Source organism: Acipenser ruthenus, chromosome 7, assembly GCF_902713425.1.
Source record: "Acipenser ruthenus chromosome 7, fAciRut3.2 maternal haplotype, whole genome shotgun sequence".
Taxonomy (NCBI): Eukaryota; Metazoa; Chordata; class Actinopteri; order Acipenseriformes; family Acipenseridae; genus Acipenser; species Acipenser ruthenus.
Genome location: NC_081195.1, coordinates 17,493,128 through 17,511,774, shown reverse-complemented (window position 1 = coordinate 17,511,774; position 18,647 = coordinate 17,493,128). Strand labels below are relative to the sequence as shown.

General features: G+C 36.1%; 1 protein-coding gene across 5 annotated transcripts in view; it reads left to right on the top strand.

Annotated features, from left to right (window-relative positions):
- LOC117415690 (exocyst complex component 6-like) overlaps positions 1-18,647 on the top strand; it is a 94,534-nt gene that overhangs the window by 50,293 nt on the left and 25,594 nt on the right. For 2 of the 5 annotated variants that reach the window (XM_059026503.1, XM_034026345.3), the window contains exons 16-20: positions 1,429-1,540; positions 2,449-2,583; positions 3,577-3,756; positions 4,595-4,624; positions 10,221-10,362. In XM_059026503.1, coding sequence (XP_058882486.1) covers positions 1,429-1,540; positions 2,449-2,583; positions 3,577-3,756; positions 4,595-4,624; positions 10,221-10,362 — 599 coding nt within the window. Of the gene's footprint in view, positions 1-1,428; positions 1,541-2,448; positions 2,584-3,576; positions 3,757-4,594; positions 4,625-9,989; positions 10,121-10,220; positions 10,363-18,647 lie in introns of those variants that run through there. The other 3 variants (XM_059026504.1, XM_034026347.3, XR_009329057.1) reach the window with 2 other exon arrangements.

Here is an 18,647-nt window from a genome sequence, read left to right as displayed (position 1 = left end):
TTGTTCCCTTTATAAATTGTCCTGGAAGACTGCATGATTCATTCATATTGATCGGTGAGTTGCTAAAGAATATTGCAAGCATGTTGCTTTACTGGTGACTTTTTATGAGTGGTTGCAGTTGCGTCTTTTTTCCTGACATGTTGAAGTGAATATGAATGCTTAAAGCGTTTTTCTAATTCCGTTCTTCTAATGATGGGATTATAAGCATAATATTCAGTATAATTTTTCCAGATTCCAGATGCTTTGTTGTTGGTGTATATTAATTGAGGGCTGTAGTTAAATTCAGGATGTGATTACTTTTATTATAGGAAATAACCATTGGTTGATAAAGAAGAAAATTGAAAATGCAGAAATGATTTGACATGCGGGTAAAAAATGTTCAGGAGTCCTGTGTAACTCCAAGTGACACAAAAGTCCGCCATGTTGCAGTAAGCAAGTACAGATATCTATTTGGTGCCTGTATTTGTCACGTTTTGTGTCTTAAGCAAAGTATGATTTTCTATTGAAAAACCGAAGATCCTAAAAGATTTAATTTGCATTTAACAGAATGTTATTTTTCATCAAACTATTACATATTTGGAGTACAATATCCTTCAACACCATTGTGAATTGTGTAATATGGAGATTTACCAGAATGATGGTTGTTTCTACATAAGTGAATCACAATATTGTTCAGTACCATGTTGAATTGCTCAATTGTAAGCTCATTAATGATTGTTTTGTTAATGGAAATGTGTATGCAGAAATAAATATATTGTTCGACATTAAAGATTATTTTGTTAATTGACCATTTATATGCAGGAATAAATACATTCTTTGATGATATACCTGCATTTACCAATATTTGGTCAATCATAAGATTAACCTGTAAATGTCCAAAAAGCAATTTATTTTCGTCTTAATTTAAGATTGACTATATTCTGACTTTTACCGCAACATGTATACATTTGGAATACCCTGTTCATTTTTAGCTAAGTGGTTTTTTTTTATTTATTTTTATAGAACATTTGTTTTATGTGGTGGTCAGAATGTATTAAAAAGTAAAAATATTGAAATTCAACAAACTATTTAAAGTAGTGAGGGGGCATGGTGCATTGTAGTCAGTTTAATTGCTTTTCTTTTTAAAATAATCCAGATAACGTATATTCAGTGTGTGAATTTAAATTCCATCATTAATTAAATCTGTCTTTGGATTTGAATGAATGCAAGATTCTAAAATGAGATGGTGAAAAGTGAATATTATTATGTAGCGTTGAATATGAAAAAGTTACTCAATGCTGTACTGTTCTTCATTGATCATGTTTCATTGCTAGGCTCATTGTTTCTGCTTTTATACTTTTGAAAACTTAATTATATTGTATTTTGTCTGCACAGTTTCACACAATAGTAAAGACCTCACCCTCATTTTACTTGTATTTTCATTTTTAGTTCAACTGAAATAGATGACATGCTTCGGAAATCCACAAATCTTCTGTTGACCAGGACTTTAAGTAGCTGTTTGCAGAATCTCATTAAAAAGCCACATATAGGTTTAACAGAGGTATGTTTTTTACTTTTTATTTGCAGTGGTAAGTCTTGGGTTTTATATATATATTTAAGCAACACAATGTCTTGATAGCAGATGTCTATTTTTTTAATCTTGCATAAAGTGATAAACACATGGGTGGTAAAAACGACTTCAATAGTGGTATTCTGAATTGGATCTGTTCAACAATCGTTAATCCCAACTACCGACTAACTGTATTGGAAACACAGAAGGAACCCACTACATGAATACAGTATTGTGAACAGTACAAGCCTGGTGTTTGATTTTATAACAGAAAAAGAAAAACGGGACTCTGCTAGGACTGTACGACAGTCGTGTTGAGCCAGGTTAATTGTTTGATTGAATGTGCCCACATTAAACTGTGGCTGAACTCAAGAAGCTGTGAAATCTGAGGCACCCTGGTGACTGTATACACGTCAGCATGGGACACAGAGAGTGAGACAAATGGGCAAGCTCCTGGTTGGATTTGTGTTAAAATTTCAGTCAGGAATGCAGTGACTTTTCCGGATTTTGTTTGCAGACTATACAAATATATATATAAACAAAGATCTATTGAAAAAGTGTTCTGTAAAGCATTCATATTTTTGCAGTGTTTTTATAAACATGTCATACACAAGAGAATTGTGTTTTTAAATTTTGTGCTTTTGTATTTTTTTAAAATTCTGTAGTCATGAACTGAAATGCAGTTCCACCAAACCCATTTATCCCCAGCCCCCTCCTACTCCCGATTTTAATCTGTTTGTTTCTATCACATTACAGATACCAATTAACATTAAGTGCCATTTCCTGCAATACAGCTAATCCCTGAAAGTAATTCTGCGGGTGTTGGCTTTAAAGCCAGCTATTGGGGCTGGAAGGAGGAAGGGGGGATTCACGGGATATTGTTTTTTAATGTTTTGTAGCTTGTACAGATCATCATAAACACAACACACCTGGAGCAAGCCTGTAAATACCTGGAAGACTTTATAACAAACATCACAAACGTTTCCCCAGAAACCATCCAAACTACAAGACTTTATGGGCTTTCCACATTCAAGGTATGCAAGGAACAATCACCCGAAGTCTTTAAGAAACATTCTTGGGTGCAACCGTGGGTACTGCTTGTCAAAATACACGTAATATGAACAATTGCAAGCGAACATTTTTCTGGACTGTTGTTGTTATTATTATTAATATTTTAGCTAGTAGTACCATACTCCTAACTGAAGGGCTACAATATTATCCATTTATATGTGAAATCTTGGAGCTGGAAGAATAATATTCAATGGCCTTGTACTTGGGTATTCGAGTATGATCTGTAGCACTTACCTTGACTTGGTTTCCACCTTTGGACAAGCTCTTACATTTGCAGAAAGTAAGCTTTCTTATGTTCATCTAAAGTTATATAGCAAATTGCCCTGCTCACCCAGACCATACAGCCACACACAAAAAAGTATGGCATTCTGTATGAGGAATGTCACCACAAAGGTAGCTATATTTGGGGTTTAGGTGCAAACCACAGTTTTTTTTTAGTTTTTTTTAAATGTTGTTTTAAACTGAAAAGCCTCAATAGTTGAATGATGTTTAAAATGCTCCTCATCAAGTAACTTATGAGGTGCATTACAGTTTAACCAATATTGCAAAAAAATTGGTATAGACCACTTTTGATTACATATAACCTTCTCATATGGTTTCCCTATTATGACTTGATCAACTACAAACAGTGTACTGTATAACTATGTACTATATATATATATATATATATATATATATATATATATATATATATATATATATAATCACAATGATAGATATATATATATATATATATATATATATATATATATATATAAAACTAAAGGCTGGAGTAATAAGTAATAGTTCTGCTATCAGAGTTTGTGGTTGCCATTCAGATATTGTAAATCTCCCTGCTGCTTGTAATAGAACTTGGTGGCAGGTCAACTAATCTTGATTTCTTCTTGATGAAATATGCATTTAACCTGCTATGATGCACAACATTGCACTGGTGAATAAATACCCATTGCATTTAGGATGCCAGGCATGCTGCAGAAGGAGAGATATATACTAAATTGAACCAAAAGATTGATGAGTTCATTCAGCTAGCTGACTATGAGTGGACCATGTCAGAGTCTGATGGAAGAGCAAGTGGATATCTAATGGATCTCATAAATTTCCTTAGAAGCACATTTCAAGTTTTCACGCACTTGCCTGTGAGTATATAAAGTTTTTACTGTCATCTAAAAAATATGAACCTGTTGTTTTGCTTTTGTTGTGTTTAATTGCTTTCTTGGTCTTTTACTTCGAAACATTTCTTGCTCTTTGTTTTACTTGTTCCTGATTTTTAAACATTTTGTTTGCCATTAAAAAGTGAGTTCAAGAGTAGTAGTAGTTTTCCCTGTGAGCAATTTCTAATTCTAAATATCCACTGCTATCTAGCCAGCAGAGTGTTTCAATTAACTACATAGGTGGCATTTAATCCAGTTAAAAGAATCCCCAGTAGGGGAAAAAGACAATTATTCAATTTAGACTGGATTACACTACACTTCTGATCCTATTTGCAAATTTAACTCCTTAGATAAGCAGAGGAAAGAAAGTTAAGGTATTGAACAGTTAGCTACCTCCTATTCTTGAAAATATTTGTTTAAAATTGGACCGCTGTTGCTTATCATAATACTTCCTGTTCTTACCCACAGAATGGATTTTCCTGATACTTAACATTTAGACTCAAAGGAGGCTGGTTTACAAGGTCTTTATGTCTTGATAACGTTCAATTTGTACCGTTTGTTGTGAATGGAAGGGAAAATACAAACTGTAATAAACTAGTCTTGTAACATTAACAGTGGTTTCCTTTCACAAAAGAGAGTAAAGAACCTTGATAAATGAGCCCCTGTCTGTTTGAAATTATTGTTTGTGGTAGTAGTATGTAGGCTTACTTGCACTTAAAATCTGTCTTTGGTTCTTAAATTCCTTTCTTTCCATTTATTATTGCCATCCTTTCTTTCCCTGTTTACATTTGATTTTTGATTTCCTTGCTTGGGTTCTACTCAGAGTAACAACAATGACCATGCAGCAATGTCGGTAAGTAACTATTACAAAAAAAAAAAAAAAACACACACACACACACACACATAAAAAAATCATGCACCTTTCAATTCTATGATCTGCCTACAGGCTTATTGTCTGTTCTAGGTTTAAACAGAGAATGGGTCAGTGGAGCAGTGACACGCTTTGTTAAGGATTCAGCAGGGTTTTTCACAGTTACAAGTCAGCAGATTTGTTAGACCAGTAGCTCACTTAGGCTAATCAAATTCAACATGCAGCAGCCCTAGCAGCAGGCCATCTTTAATACAGAAGTAAGATACTGTGCACCAAGAACTGTTAAAGAGCTGAGTGTGTGATGCATTTTAGGGTTAGGGTTAGGGCTAGGGTTTTAATAATTACTGTCCTTGTATTGAAGGTGGTGGTGTCAGAAGAAATTATTTAATTTAAGTGCCTCTGGCTTGCATTACCGTGTCTGACTAAGAATGAGACTTGTTTTTTATTAGCATTGTAAGCTTTTGAAATGCTAAGTGAAATTAACTAATTTACAGTGTATACTATTAGAAATCCCAAACTATTTGCATTTTATTTCTGTTGAGGATTTAGTTGAAGAAACCTCTGGTTTAGCAAAGCTTTGAATTGTTTTTCAGATTGCTTTTATATTTCAGTGAAACCCCTTTTTCTCTTTGAAACTGCAGTGGACTGTGGTTTTATTCACAAGACAGATACTGGAAAACTTTACTTTGAAATGGTTTAAAGGACAAGCTGTTAACTACAGCCATTAAATCTCACAATTGGGCTACAACTTTCATAAACTTAGAATTCAAAGGAATCTGATAGCCCAAGTTAAGAAATGTTCCGTAGCACTAAAACCTTGATTAGACGCTGAAGAGTTTATTCAAAACTAATGGGTTATAAGAACGTTTTTGTCTCCCCACTTTTTATTTTGCACTAGCCACTTCAATTTTAATTAATAAACGGCTTGGGAAGTCCATTTATTAGGCAAGAATATTACTTGTATGGCTTTGTAGCCCTGAGCTACTGCTGTTAACTTGCAGGCCATTCCATGAAAATGTATCATATGTAGGGCTTGAACTTTTCAGTTGTTATTTTCCAAATCTCTACCCATTCAATGTTAATTAGTAGTTGTTAAGCTGTCTCTGCATCCTAATAAAGAGAAAACTACTAATTAAAGACTTTTTTAAGATATATATTTTTTTAATTTGCTACAAATCAAGGAGATTTTAAATGATGGACTTGCTTCAGTGTACACTCTGTACTGGGTATTTTATGATGAAAAGAAAATCTGTCAGGACAACTCTGTTAAATGAGTGAAAATAACAAAAGCACAACGATAAACTAGGCTACTGCAAAAATGAAGTGCAATTAGGATCAGCGATGAGCAATTAACGTAATTTGTCACGTCTGTTTGAAATATAAAATGAAGCGAAACAGACTCAGGCTCACTCAAATTATGACGGTAAAACAAGTGACATTGTTTTGTAATTAACAGCTTTTTTTTTTTAGTTTTAATTAGGAAACAGAATTGTGATCAAAAATACAACCTGAAAACTTAAAGCCCTAATCATATGTTGCATTGGATAAATCATTGATATAAAAATGTATTAGGACAACACAACAATCTTAGGTTTGGTGTGATGTTGTTGAGAACTTCAGCACAAAAATAAATTAATAAATAAAAGGTTTCAGCGAGGTCTAGGTTTGTATTGGTAGTTAATTGTAACCTGGAGTGGATTTTCTTAGTTTTTTTAGTTTTCCCCCCCCCTGTTTGTAGCTGGGGGTGGGGTGTTGGTGTTACTGTAGTTCATTGTTCCCGTGATTGGCAGGAAAAGTCTTAATTCACAGCTGGCTGTAAGGCACTAGTGGATAAAGGGCTACTCATCTCCACAAGCTAGATTTAAAGTATGTCAATCAAAAGTCCATATAGGTTAGTCAGAGAATGGCTTCTCTTCGTGATCCCACCAAATGTCACATCATGCTGTCTTTGATTGGCACAGCCTGGTAGGGAGGATGGATGAATCTGTCACCGGCAGGTTAATTGTGTTGCTGGTCTCAGCCTGACAGCAGGTCTTTGACTCTAAGTGGATCAATGTAAAACAAATTAGGAGATTGTAGTCATATTTCTCATTCTGTAAGCTTTGACTTTGTTGAATGCAGTCCATAAATCATATTGACTGACATCCCCCTGAATGATGAAAGCTTCTTTTCAAGCAACTAGTGTGGATTAAGAAAGCAGCTTTAAAAAAAAAAAAAAAAAACTCAACTAAAAGGATGCATATGTTTGACCCTTTGGGAATTTCCTGGGAGCTAAATGTATCTTTGTTGCAATTGTTCTTAAACTGAAAAAGCTTTTTGGGTACTCCTAGAAAGGATTTCATATGTCAGCACATCCTCTTGTGAAATATAAGTTGTTTACTAAGGGGTTTCTTCTTTTCACTTACTTGGTATCAGGGGTAAAGAGCAGATGCCTGTTAGCAGGTGGTTTTGTGTATGAAGAGGTCACTTCTATCCTATTTTTTTACTAGGACTGTATATAATTGAATGCTAGCCCCAAGTAGTGTGGCAAATGAAAGCCAAGACAATCCAAAGAAATGTGCTCTAAAAGTGTTTCGTATTTCCATTAGTAAGTTAGTCTTTTGTTGTGTTCTCAAAAGACCTGTAATTATTAAAACTACAATAATTCAGAACAACTATGTATTTACATTATTATAAAATATTTCAGCTTTACTCTTACTTAAATATATACAATTCAAATAAATAAATATCTAAAAGCATTCACATTTATTTCTCCCATTGATTGTTATAAATGGTAAAATTTTTACTTGGTTCAATAAATAAAGTGTGCATTTTTTTTTTCTTTTCCCATGTCTGTTCAAGTCAAACGTACCATACTACATTATTGAAACTGGCAGGTTATTGTTACACACACAGGGTTCCACAGCTAGATAAACAGTTGTTTTGTAAAGAGCCATTAGGAATTATGTGGACATGTTTTCTCTCCGGAATAGTTTTTTTTTTTCTGTGTATTTGACAAACGTTTAGTTGTCATATATCTGTCAGTGTTTAAATCCATGAATTTCCATTGGTATCTTCAATAGCATAAACCATGCAAGCAAAAGCGTCTCTGCAGATTATCTTGGCTTCTCTAAGCATCAAGTTCATTCCTGAACTACACACACAAAACTGAATGTTCTGTGCAACCTAATATCTGGTATTTTGTAGTCATGTTTTTTTTATGTTAGATTTGCATGAAGTGCATTTAAGAAACTGCTTTGTTGGATATGTTTAATATGTAAGTCACCCTGGATAAGGGCGTCTGCTAAGAAATAAATAATAATAATAATAATAATAATAATAATATGTGTGTTTATTGTGTTGGGTATAAAGGATTGGTATTCTTGGGCAGGTTGCATAATAAATTACACATAATTACAGATAAGGAAAAGTATTTAACGCATCCAACTGGCTATGCTAAGTTACAATGCCATGTAGTGTACATATGTTTTGTGAAATCATTATATTTCAGGTTATTCTACTGCTGCACCTACTCTTCAGTCTGTATCTGTTTATTAACACAATAAGCCTGTAGATCAGTACATGGTGAAAAATAATTGAGCAATTACTGTGCACTTTTAAGCCAGACAACCTCTAGACTTCGCATTTCGAGTATCATTTATTGCCTAATACAGCAGTGTACATGACATGTCATCTTGTTTTGCTTCCTTACTATACATGCATGCCAGATTTAGCCCCAACCCAGACATTATTTCAAGAGGTAAAATGAAAATCCAACTTGTATTTTAATCAGAATCTGTATACGTCTGCATTTAAACAAATTGAAGGTTAGAATTTTGCTTGACAACCTATTAATCAGCTTTATACTGTTATTACATTACAGTGGCAGAATGCATAGGACATGGAGCTGATTTTGATGGAGCAGTACATTACACTAAAAATGCAAATATTGTTCCATTAAATTAAAATGACATTTCCATTAAGTATCTCAGACCTATTACACTGTAATTAAATGAACTGTGGCCCGTTTCTTTCTTTCTTTCTTTTTTCTTTTTTTCTTTCTTTCTTACTTCCTTTCCCCTTTCATATTGATATTGTCCTGCTTGGGGAGTAGAGCTGCATGTCTTCCAATGTAATTACCATTGAGATTGGGTGACTCTTAGGCGTGCTGGTTTCTTGCATTCCTATTCAGCAGTTCATCTATTCCTGTCAGTTTTGGTTTTGCCACCACTTTTCTTTCCTGGGTCTTCAGTATAGATACTGAAATCTCATCTAGGTATAAAACTCTGCTGAGTTCCCAGAGCTGTGTTTGGGCTGTGATATTACAGTCAAGTGTCAGAACAGTAGCAGCTTTTTAACCCCAACCAGTTAAGTTTAAATATGTAAAATGTACATATTTTTAGTCTTGGTATTAAGTTCTGGTAATCATGGCAAAATATATGATCATAACACAGATTTTTACAAAGTATAATCATATATTGCATGTAAATTATGCTGTTAACTTGATAAAATATACAAACGCTGTTTTTGTATTTGAAAATATAAGATAATCTAATAAACAAGTGCTTGATTAAGACAGCACAATACCTTTATTTAAGGACCAGAAAGCTATTTTCACATGTGTGAATACCCCCCCCCAAGTCACTGACATTTGTCATTCATTTCATAAAAATTGTTTTATAGCGTGAGCCAATATGCAAAATGGTATGTCATGTATTGGTACATTTTATTATAATTTTTTTCATCAATAAAAATTAACTTTTAAATAAATCACTATGTTTACAATTGTATCCACTCTGTATTGTCTTAAAACAGCATCACACTCTGTCTTGATCGCAGAAAGCGATGCTGTTAAGCTAATCAGGTTTCTTATTAAGTGGTCATGTGCTAGAATTACTGTAAATAAAACCACATTATCCAAGTTTTTAAAAATGATTAGCAATGCTTAAGTTGCTCAAATAAAGCTTGGCTGTTCTCCATTGCAGGGGACATGTAAGCCCAGCAATATGGAGTGGCGGAACCCATAAATACATCATACTTACAGAACTGCTTATCCAACTGTGATGAAACTGAAGCTAAAGAAAATTATTTAACATTAGCTACTGAGAGTGTCAAAATTGTATATTTTGATATATGGATGTGCCTGTACATACATAAAAATAGTGTAAGATAAGGTAATCTAGCACAGACCCCTGCTTATCTGCCATTAAATCACTTTCCTTTTGGAAATAGGAAAACCAGTCACAAATATATACATTTATTATAGCCACATATCCAACTGTATTCCCTTTTGGGAAAATATTTGTACATGCTCTTTTTTGTTGTTGTTGTACAGCAGTAAGCCTTGTTCGTTTTTTCTTCTTTAAAGTTAACTAAGAACTGTCGGCTTTGTGTAAATCTGCTTGTGTGGTCATGTTGTGGATGTGACTTGGATATAGAAGATTGTTAGAAGATATGCAGTAATGGGGAAAGCTGATACCCATTCAAGGAGCCCAATAGGTAGATTTTACCTAAGCTATCCACTGTTTTCTGTTAACCCTGCTTGTTGCACAATAAGAACATCAGCTGATATATATATATTTTTTTTATTTTCCTTTAGGGGAAAGTAGCTCAAACGGCGTGCATGTCGGCCTGTAAGCACCTGTCTACATCCTTGACGCAGATGCTGCTTGACAGTGGGTTGAAACAGATAAGCATGGGGGCTATCCAGCAGTTCAACCTGGATGTCATACAGTGTGAATGTAAGTAGGACTTGCTAAGCCTAATGGAATTCAGCCATGGATTTCAACCTCATTACTTTGGGCTGACAGAGTTCACTTTTATGCCATATGCTGTTGAATCTGTTATCAGGGGTGGAATAGCTTTCCGTATGAGATCACATTCACGCAGTTAAGTCGATATTTTGGCTTTTGTTTGGGGTGCACACCTAACTAAAAGGACTTAAAAATCACATCTATTTATGTTTATCAGCTGTATGTGCAGTACTAGTAATGTATGAATCAAAGAGAGAGCCACCTGTGAAACTGTGAAAACAGTATTTGAGGTCCCCCCTATTTTCACCTGTTTTTCTGTTGTTATATTTGTGCTTATAGCTCTGTAACTACAAAGGTTTCAGGTAAGTACCTTATATGTAATAACTCAGCACAAACTGAGGATTCAAAATAAAAAAAAAATCCATTCTATGAGACCCACCAAATTTAGTACAGACAACAAAATATTGTCAATAAAACAATATTTTAGTGTTCTGACTTTAAAAAATGACACTTTACAATGAAACTTCAAGGTCTTGGGATCATGTATAAAAAATAATCAAACTGGAACACCAGAGCAAAAGTTACAGTTATTTATAACAAACTACAAAAAAACCAATAAATACAAAATAATATATTTAAGTAAAAAAGTGATAAAAAAGAGGGAAACAGCATTCCAAACGTATTGCTATGGTAGATTCCTTTACCCATTACTTTCATGGTAGTCTTTGAAACAGTTCCTGCTATGATGAGACACAGTGGCACATCACAGTCAATGCATTGCCATGGAGTGTTTTTCTTGCACAGGGCACAAATTCTTCTTCCTTCAGTTGCTTTCAAAGTGCTATAAACAGACTCAACATCTATGAGAGGTTCAGGAATATGCTGTTTCTGTACAACACCTGAAGGACAAGGTACTAGGATCTCCTTTTCACACAGTTTCAGTAATAGGGCACGGCAGAAATTCTTCTGCCTTTCTCGTTTATTTACATGTAGCTGATCCACGTCTTTGTACAACAGGAAACTGCTGACAATGGCATGTCTAGAAAATTATAAAAAAAAGGTCTTGTACCATTTCTGGGTTTTGTGTGCCATTTGATAATAGGTGAGCATCTGGTCCGACAAATCCACCCCTCCCATATACTTATTGTAGTCCTTGATGGCAGTGGGTATTTTTACATTTGTTCTCTGCCAAGCACCGGTACTTTTCTTCTTTCTTTGTACTGTCTCCAGAAAATGCCTTGTGAATGGTGGAGCACACAAACACTTCCCTGGCATCCATCCATTTTGCAAACAGGAGCTTGTCTTTTCTTATCGACCTGATGCTAAATAAGCAAAATAATGATGCTGCCTCTTTCTGATTTCTTTGTCAGAGCATTGACCTTTGTCTTCGGAAACCCTTTTTGGGTTTCTCTTACTGTTCCGCAGGCAGCAAAGTTGTTATCAAGGTCTTTAAAAAGTACTGGGCTTGTGTAAAAATGATCATAATAGAGTTTGTAACCTTTTCCCAGAAAAGATGCTTGCATTAGTGACATTACTGAATCGTAACTCAGACCCTTCCCTGTTTTCCTGTGTAAATGTTGAACAAGCATGTGAAGCCATTACTGGAGTCAGCGAGGACAAATCCCCATTTTGTTGGCTTGTCCTTCACATACTCATTCATAGAGGATTTTGCTTTGGAAGCAATCATCCTCTCATCGATTTAAAATGGTCTGTCTTGGGTGATAAAATGCTTTGCATGCGTTCTGGATGTCATCTAGGAGGGGTCGAAGTCTGAAGAGTGCATCATAATCTGGGGTGCCTTTTTTCCACATATTCTGGGTTACTCAAATGCAAATTTCAAAGTATAGCCTGGAATCTTTTTCTGGACATGGAATGTTTACAAAATGCCTGTCCAAAAGACATCGTCTGTTTGCCAGTAATCTCGGATGTCGGGTTGCCTCACAGCTCCCATGAATATGATGACAGCCAGAAATATGTAAAATTCTTGTACCCCCACTTTTTATTTTCTCCTTGTTTATTTGTATTGTCACAGAGAGTTGTTACTGTGTCTTTTGAGAAAAACAGTTTAAATATGTTAGACCTTGAATATGTTGCTGTCGGGCTCAGTTGGATACCTGGGGTCCTTGCAGGGAAAAACTTGTGTTGCGTTGGAGCCTTATCTGGTTCATCCTCTATGTTCCATTTTTCGACTGTTGGCTCTGCAGATGAGGAAGAGAGGATGGGGGTGGATACTCTCTATCTGGGTGGCCTTTCAGTAGATGACTGACTGCTGCGATCGGATCTTCTCCTTTTTGGGGGTGGGGGCAGTGCAGCTCTGTTTCAGGCACATCTTCACTGCAATTATACAAAAAGAATCATAAATGGAGAGAATGTAATGATACACCCACAATGAATACTTTACAAATAAATAAACTGTAGTTAGCTAAACAATCAGATAAACACCTATCAATAAAGTTGATCAGATAAGCTTGCTGACTCCTGTGAGTGCAGCATTCAGGTAACAATGGCAAAGTCGCAAACTATGCTGTTGTACAACACAGAAGCTCAAAAAATATACAGGATTTTTTTTTTTTGTTACTATACACAAATACATGTATGTGTAATAAATAAAACATTTATTATTTTATTTATATTTTTTTTGTATAAAGGCATCTGCTAAATATCCAGGAGAATAAGAGTAAAAATACTTTTACATTTCTATGTGCAGTTGCGCACGCAGGATATTAAGGACAAAACTCTCCAAATATAATAAATATGAATTATGAAGTATTACAATATCAGAGTAATATAGGAATATTATATGTTTACAGCATAATTTGCACTTATTTGTCAATCACAGTATCCAGTCCTTCAGCAAAGTCTTGTTCTTCCCCAGAATCGCAACTGTCCATCTCATCTATGAAGCTATTTGTCTAGTTTTGTTTTGTTTCGTTTTGTTTTGTTTCGTGATGTTTTGTTTGCTTTCTACTTCAGTGCACGTGTGCTGCTCTCTGTCACTTCTCTCTGACGCATCACTCACAAACAGCCTGAGGCAGTCAGTCAGATTCTCCGTCAGATCTTTTAGCTCAGCAGTTAGCACTGCTTCTATGGATATGCCCATATTTGGTATCATTCAAAAGCTACAGGCCTGCCCTTTTCAAGAGTGACAGCCATTTGCGCCTATGTTAGACAGTGCTTGCGTAATATGACGTAGAACGCTGCTCCCGCCCCCGGGACAATGAAAGCGGGAGGGACCTTAAGCATTATCAGCAGGGTTGCACAAAAAGTACTGCTCAGTGCCTTAAAAATTAGTATTGCTAGTCATATTGTATTAATACAGTCAATTCTCATTAAAACAAACTTGGATTAAACAAATGTCCAGATACTATGAATTTTCTACATTGTCCCAGACAAATTTAGCAGTCGCTTATTGATTTCCATTACGTGATGGAGTAGGTGTTAAAACTTCATGCTGATATTGGAATCAGCTCTTGCCAAGATAAGCACCAACTAAGACATAGCTTCTTTACTGTAAACTAATGTGATCCATCTGCATTTCTTTCCATCTGCTGATGTAGATGATGTACATATCTTTCTGCTTGGTGTTCATGGCTGAAGTATAATACTGGCTCCAGGGATCAGCCTATTTTGTCTCCCTAGTGCATCAGCATGACAACTGTCTGGACTGAGCGGAGTAGTGGGCACCTTCCATCCTTGGTGTTTCGTCGACTAGCCCACGACACCTTAATGGCGATTATGGCGTCCAAGCATCACACCCCTCTGTCCCCCACTCAGCTAAGCCCAGCTTACTTACCTTCCTTTACATCAACGTTTGCACCTCATTGACTACCAGCTTCCTCTGTTGAGCTGGGGCTGCTTTGTGCCATATAGGAGGAGCTGAGCTGAGACCAAGGCCTCCTCTTCCATGCTGTACTTGCCCCATGATATCACTGATACAAAGGGCAGCCTTTGCATCTTCCACAGCTTCCTTAGCCGCCCACTTTCTCCCAGTTTTCAACACAGGTGTTGCCTCCCTCACACATTTGTCATGTGACTCTACCAATGTCATTTCTAATCGGAACTTGGTGCACTTAAACTCCTCACTTAACTGATTAACACTTCCAGCTTCTCTACTGTTGTCAAGGAAACCTCTTACACAGTGAGTGGCCATAGAAGTCTTGGCAGTAGACCAAACTGAAAGCACCAGAGTTTTAAGTTTGCCCGGTAAAGCGCTGCTGTCTATGCTCTTCAACCCTTGCACTGCTTGTTGTCTCACTTCTCCTACACAAACTGTGTCCTTAGGTCCCCATCATACCATCTCCCAAGACTTTTCACAGGCTTCTCAGACACTGTTGGTATTGCCTCACCGTTAATGTAGAACCTCTTATCCACTACTTTACCTTTAATTATAGAGATGCTCTTTGACTTAGTGGGCTTGAATTGCATTCGTGCCCATTCAATGTTATTGATTAGTTTGCCCAAAAACCGATTAGTGCAGGCTAATGTTGTAGTCATGATTGTCATGTCATCCATGTATGCTCTAATTGGTGGCAGTCGCATTCCAGAAGCCAAGCGTTCTCCTCCCACTACCCATTCTGACGCCCTAATAATTACTTCTATTGCCATGGTAAAAGCCATTGGAGAAATGGTGCATCCTGCCATTATTCCAATTTCTAGACATTGCCATGTAGTGATGAATTCTGAAGTTTCAAGCTTATCATTTCTGACCCTTTGTAGTAGATTGAGTGCCTCCTTCTGACTTTGTTCTGCTCTCCTCCATTGCTTCCTCAGCTGCCTCCATGCTCTAAGTGCTCAATCTCCTGCTGCCATCTAGACTTTACAGGAATAGTGTGTACTTACTCCTTTCTTTTGTCAACTCCAAACATCTCGCCTCCATATGCATAGATGGTGTCCCCAAATTTATCCAGCTTCTTTTCGACTGTTCCTCCTAAACTTTCCAATGCAAAACAGAGATCCGTGTTTTCTGTGTCCCACGCTGTTTTCTCAGAAGCTCTTAGCCATTTTTAACTTGAGTCCAGATTAGCGCCTCTGTACTGTATTTTAGTGCTGGTTGGGGACTACTGATCCTATGATGCATTTCAAGTTGCCATAGATACAGCTTTCGAGTTGTTTTAGTGCTCATCCATTAAAGCTATTTCCATGAAGCAGACCAAAAAACTTACATTATTGATTGACATTATTTAGATTGACATTATTTAGCAGACGCCTTTATCCAAGGCGACTTACAGAGACTAGGGTGTGTGAACTATGCATCAGCTGCAGAGTCACTTACAATTACGTCTCACCCGAAAGACGGAGCACAAGGAGGTTAAGTGACTTGCTCAGGGTCACACAATGAGTCAGTGGTTGAGGTGGGATTTGAACCGGGGACCTCCTGGTTACAAGCCCTTTTCTTTAACCAGTGGACCACACAGCCTCCTATAGCAGTGGATAATGCACCACCATACAAGAAAAAAAAGATGTTGCTGCAGATTTCAACATTGCCACAAACACTTTGTCAACCATTCTGAAAAACCAGGATACAATAATATAGGCTAATGAACAACAACTTGTGGATGCAAGTCATTAGCGATTCCAATTTGCACAATACCCTGATGTTGAGGACGCTTTGCTTTTGTGGTTTAGAAATCCCTGTGATCAGTATGGGACATGCAGATTTTAGGTCCAGTGCATTTGTAATATATACTTTTCACTTACAACTGTATTTCTATAAAATGCACAGTACTTTTAAATATATAATACTTTTCATTGTACTGTAAATTAAATTTAATTTCAGTGTTACTATAACTTCAATAAAAACTGACAGTGTGCGTTTGGCTTGGACTGATCTGACAAATTATTTTGCTGTTCCCTTGAAATTTGTATTAATGAGAGTTGACTGTATTGCTTCCTTTAGTCCTCATTACTACAGTTTATCTGCTCAGTATATGGGTATGAGTTTCTTTTGTTTTCCTAAATGCATTCCTTACCTATAGATAGACCTTGAGACATTTACAGTACAACTTATTATCCCTATCGACAGGGATAGAGTGGAGGCGTATCTTATGCAAGTGAGTGTCACACAAGCTAGAGAACGCGTATGTGTTTCTGATGAAACTTGGCAATATAAAAAACTCCATGCTAAATGTGTTGGTGACAATGGCCTTGATCTCTGATCTAAGTGGCTGCCATATTGAAGTCGTGTTGCCCTCTGGCTGTATTAGTGAAACAGATCACACACTTTCATTATCTATTTATGTTTACAAATCATTCGTTCACAGATGCCATTCCCCTTACAGTATGCCCTAGTTGTACTGTACTGTATTGTATTGTGTGGCTTTATATAAATATTAGCAATGCCTGAAAAGACATTGCTAATTTGTGTGCCTGGATGGTTTCACACTTAATTAGAAATGTAGAGATGCTGTGATAAGAAAAAAAAGCCTTTGATTTCTAAACACAACAAATGAAAGCTTCTCATAAATATAAGCATTTAAATATAATACTACACATTATGGTTTACCAGCATAGCATGGTTTAAAGAATTAGATCTGACCTGCTAAAAGCCTGTGATTTATTATAGCAGGGTGTACAATTTCAAATACCTAGTTAGCTATTAGTGGGTTTCCACCAGACGCTGTAATTATACCTTTCAACTATATAAAATAAATTGCTATACATCTAGTGAAAAAGTACAATCTGATACACCATTCAAGTTGCAGTTGTGACTTGTTACTCTTCATATTAAGTCTAATGGCCTTGAACTCTCTTAACCTCTTACAGAAGTCAGACTTATGGAGTGAAACAGAACCTTGCAAACTACAACCTTAAAGCCAAAGTTTGACATTTAGCAAGCGCCATTTATCAGGAATTAAGGTGTTCAGTTTAATGTTTTGTTTTTTTCTGAAGAAAAAAGGCGGTCCTGTAAAAAAGTAATTTTAAAAATCCACACTAACGGCTTGATTCATGTACCAGTTAACACTGGAGGTGTTTTATTTTCACTCCTCCTTGCTTCCGCTGTAATTTATGAACATTCCGGTTAATCAGCTCTCAATAATAATCAATTTGCGTTAATACCACCCTTTTTACCATGATAGTGGGACTCTTACCGTCTTATTTCCTTCAAATAAATTGCCATGTGTAATAGCTCCAGTACAGTATTGTTTTTCCTTATGCGTTGAGGCACAGAGAAATTTAGTTTAGAGATTTAGTGATTACAATTTCACACTACAATGAAATTGCCTGGACAGGGCACTAATGCAAACAGTCTTCAAAACTATACCCCAGTCTCTCTAGTCTGCATATTAAAAAGAATAATAATTATATGAATTTTCAGATTTTTTAAATAAATTAAAATGAAAATTGTCCAGACGGGATACTAAAAAACTGATATAAACATAATTACTTTTAATACACAGACAAGACTAATCGTGTGACATAGGTTTCAAGATGTTTAGCATTGTTTTGTTAAAACTTTGTCTCTTTTGTTTGTTTTTATGAAAAGTGAGTGAACGAACTCTTAACAATGGTCTAGGTGTGTCTTGTTATTGTAGATTAGCTGTGCATCCAGTAACAGACAATATTAATAGTATAAATGTTTTTGGCTCAACATCTATGCAAATAGAGGGTTTGATTTACAAATACAGTACCTCCAAGGGGCAAGTCTATGGCCTCAGGGTAAATTTCTGGTTACTGTAACATGATACACATCAGAACACTAAGTTTTGACATATTTTACTTGATCAGGTAATTCATTGCTGTAATGTAAATAGCAATGCACACCACAGACACCCTGTTATTAGGCATTGGGTCTGGAATCTTCTATGAGCCTTACATGAGACTAAGCATTACATTTCCAATATCCTTTGGTGGAAGTGGAATCCTCTGTCCCCTCTTTATTGTGGGAGAGGTCGCTGAAACATGCATGATAAATTAAAACAGCAGTAAGCTGGAACTTGCTTTGTTGTCAGGATTTCATTCACAATGCCTGTCAGAGATATGCATTCCAGACATCACTCTTTTAGCTGTGATTTATGCTGTATCTCGTCACCGTCCTCCGGCTTCTTTTTCTATGACATTTTGGGATTAATGGTCAGAACAGTGATATTTCCATTAGCACTCAGGGTGTGCAAATAACTCATAAATGGCAGGTAGCTTCCTACTGTAATTGATAAATGGGTTTGTGGGATTTACTCACTTTAAACTTCTCTTAAATACAAAAGCTGTCATCCGATATACAAAAGGTTTTTCCTTTCAAAAGGAAGCGTTCTACCTCTTTTTCTATCAAACACATA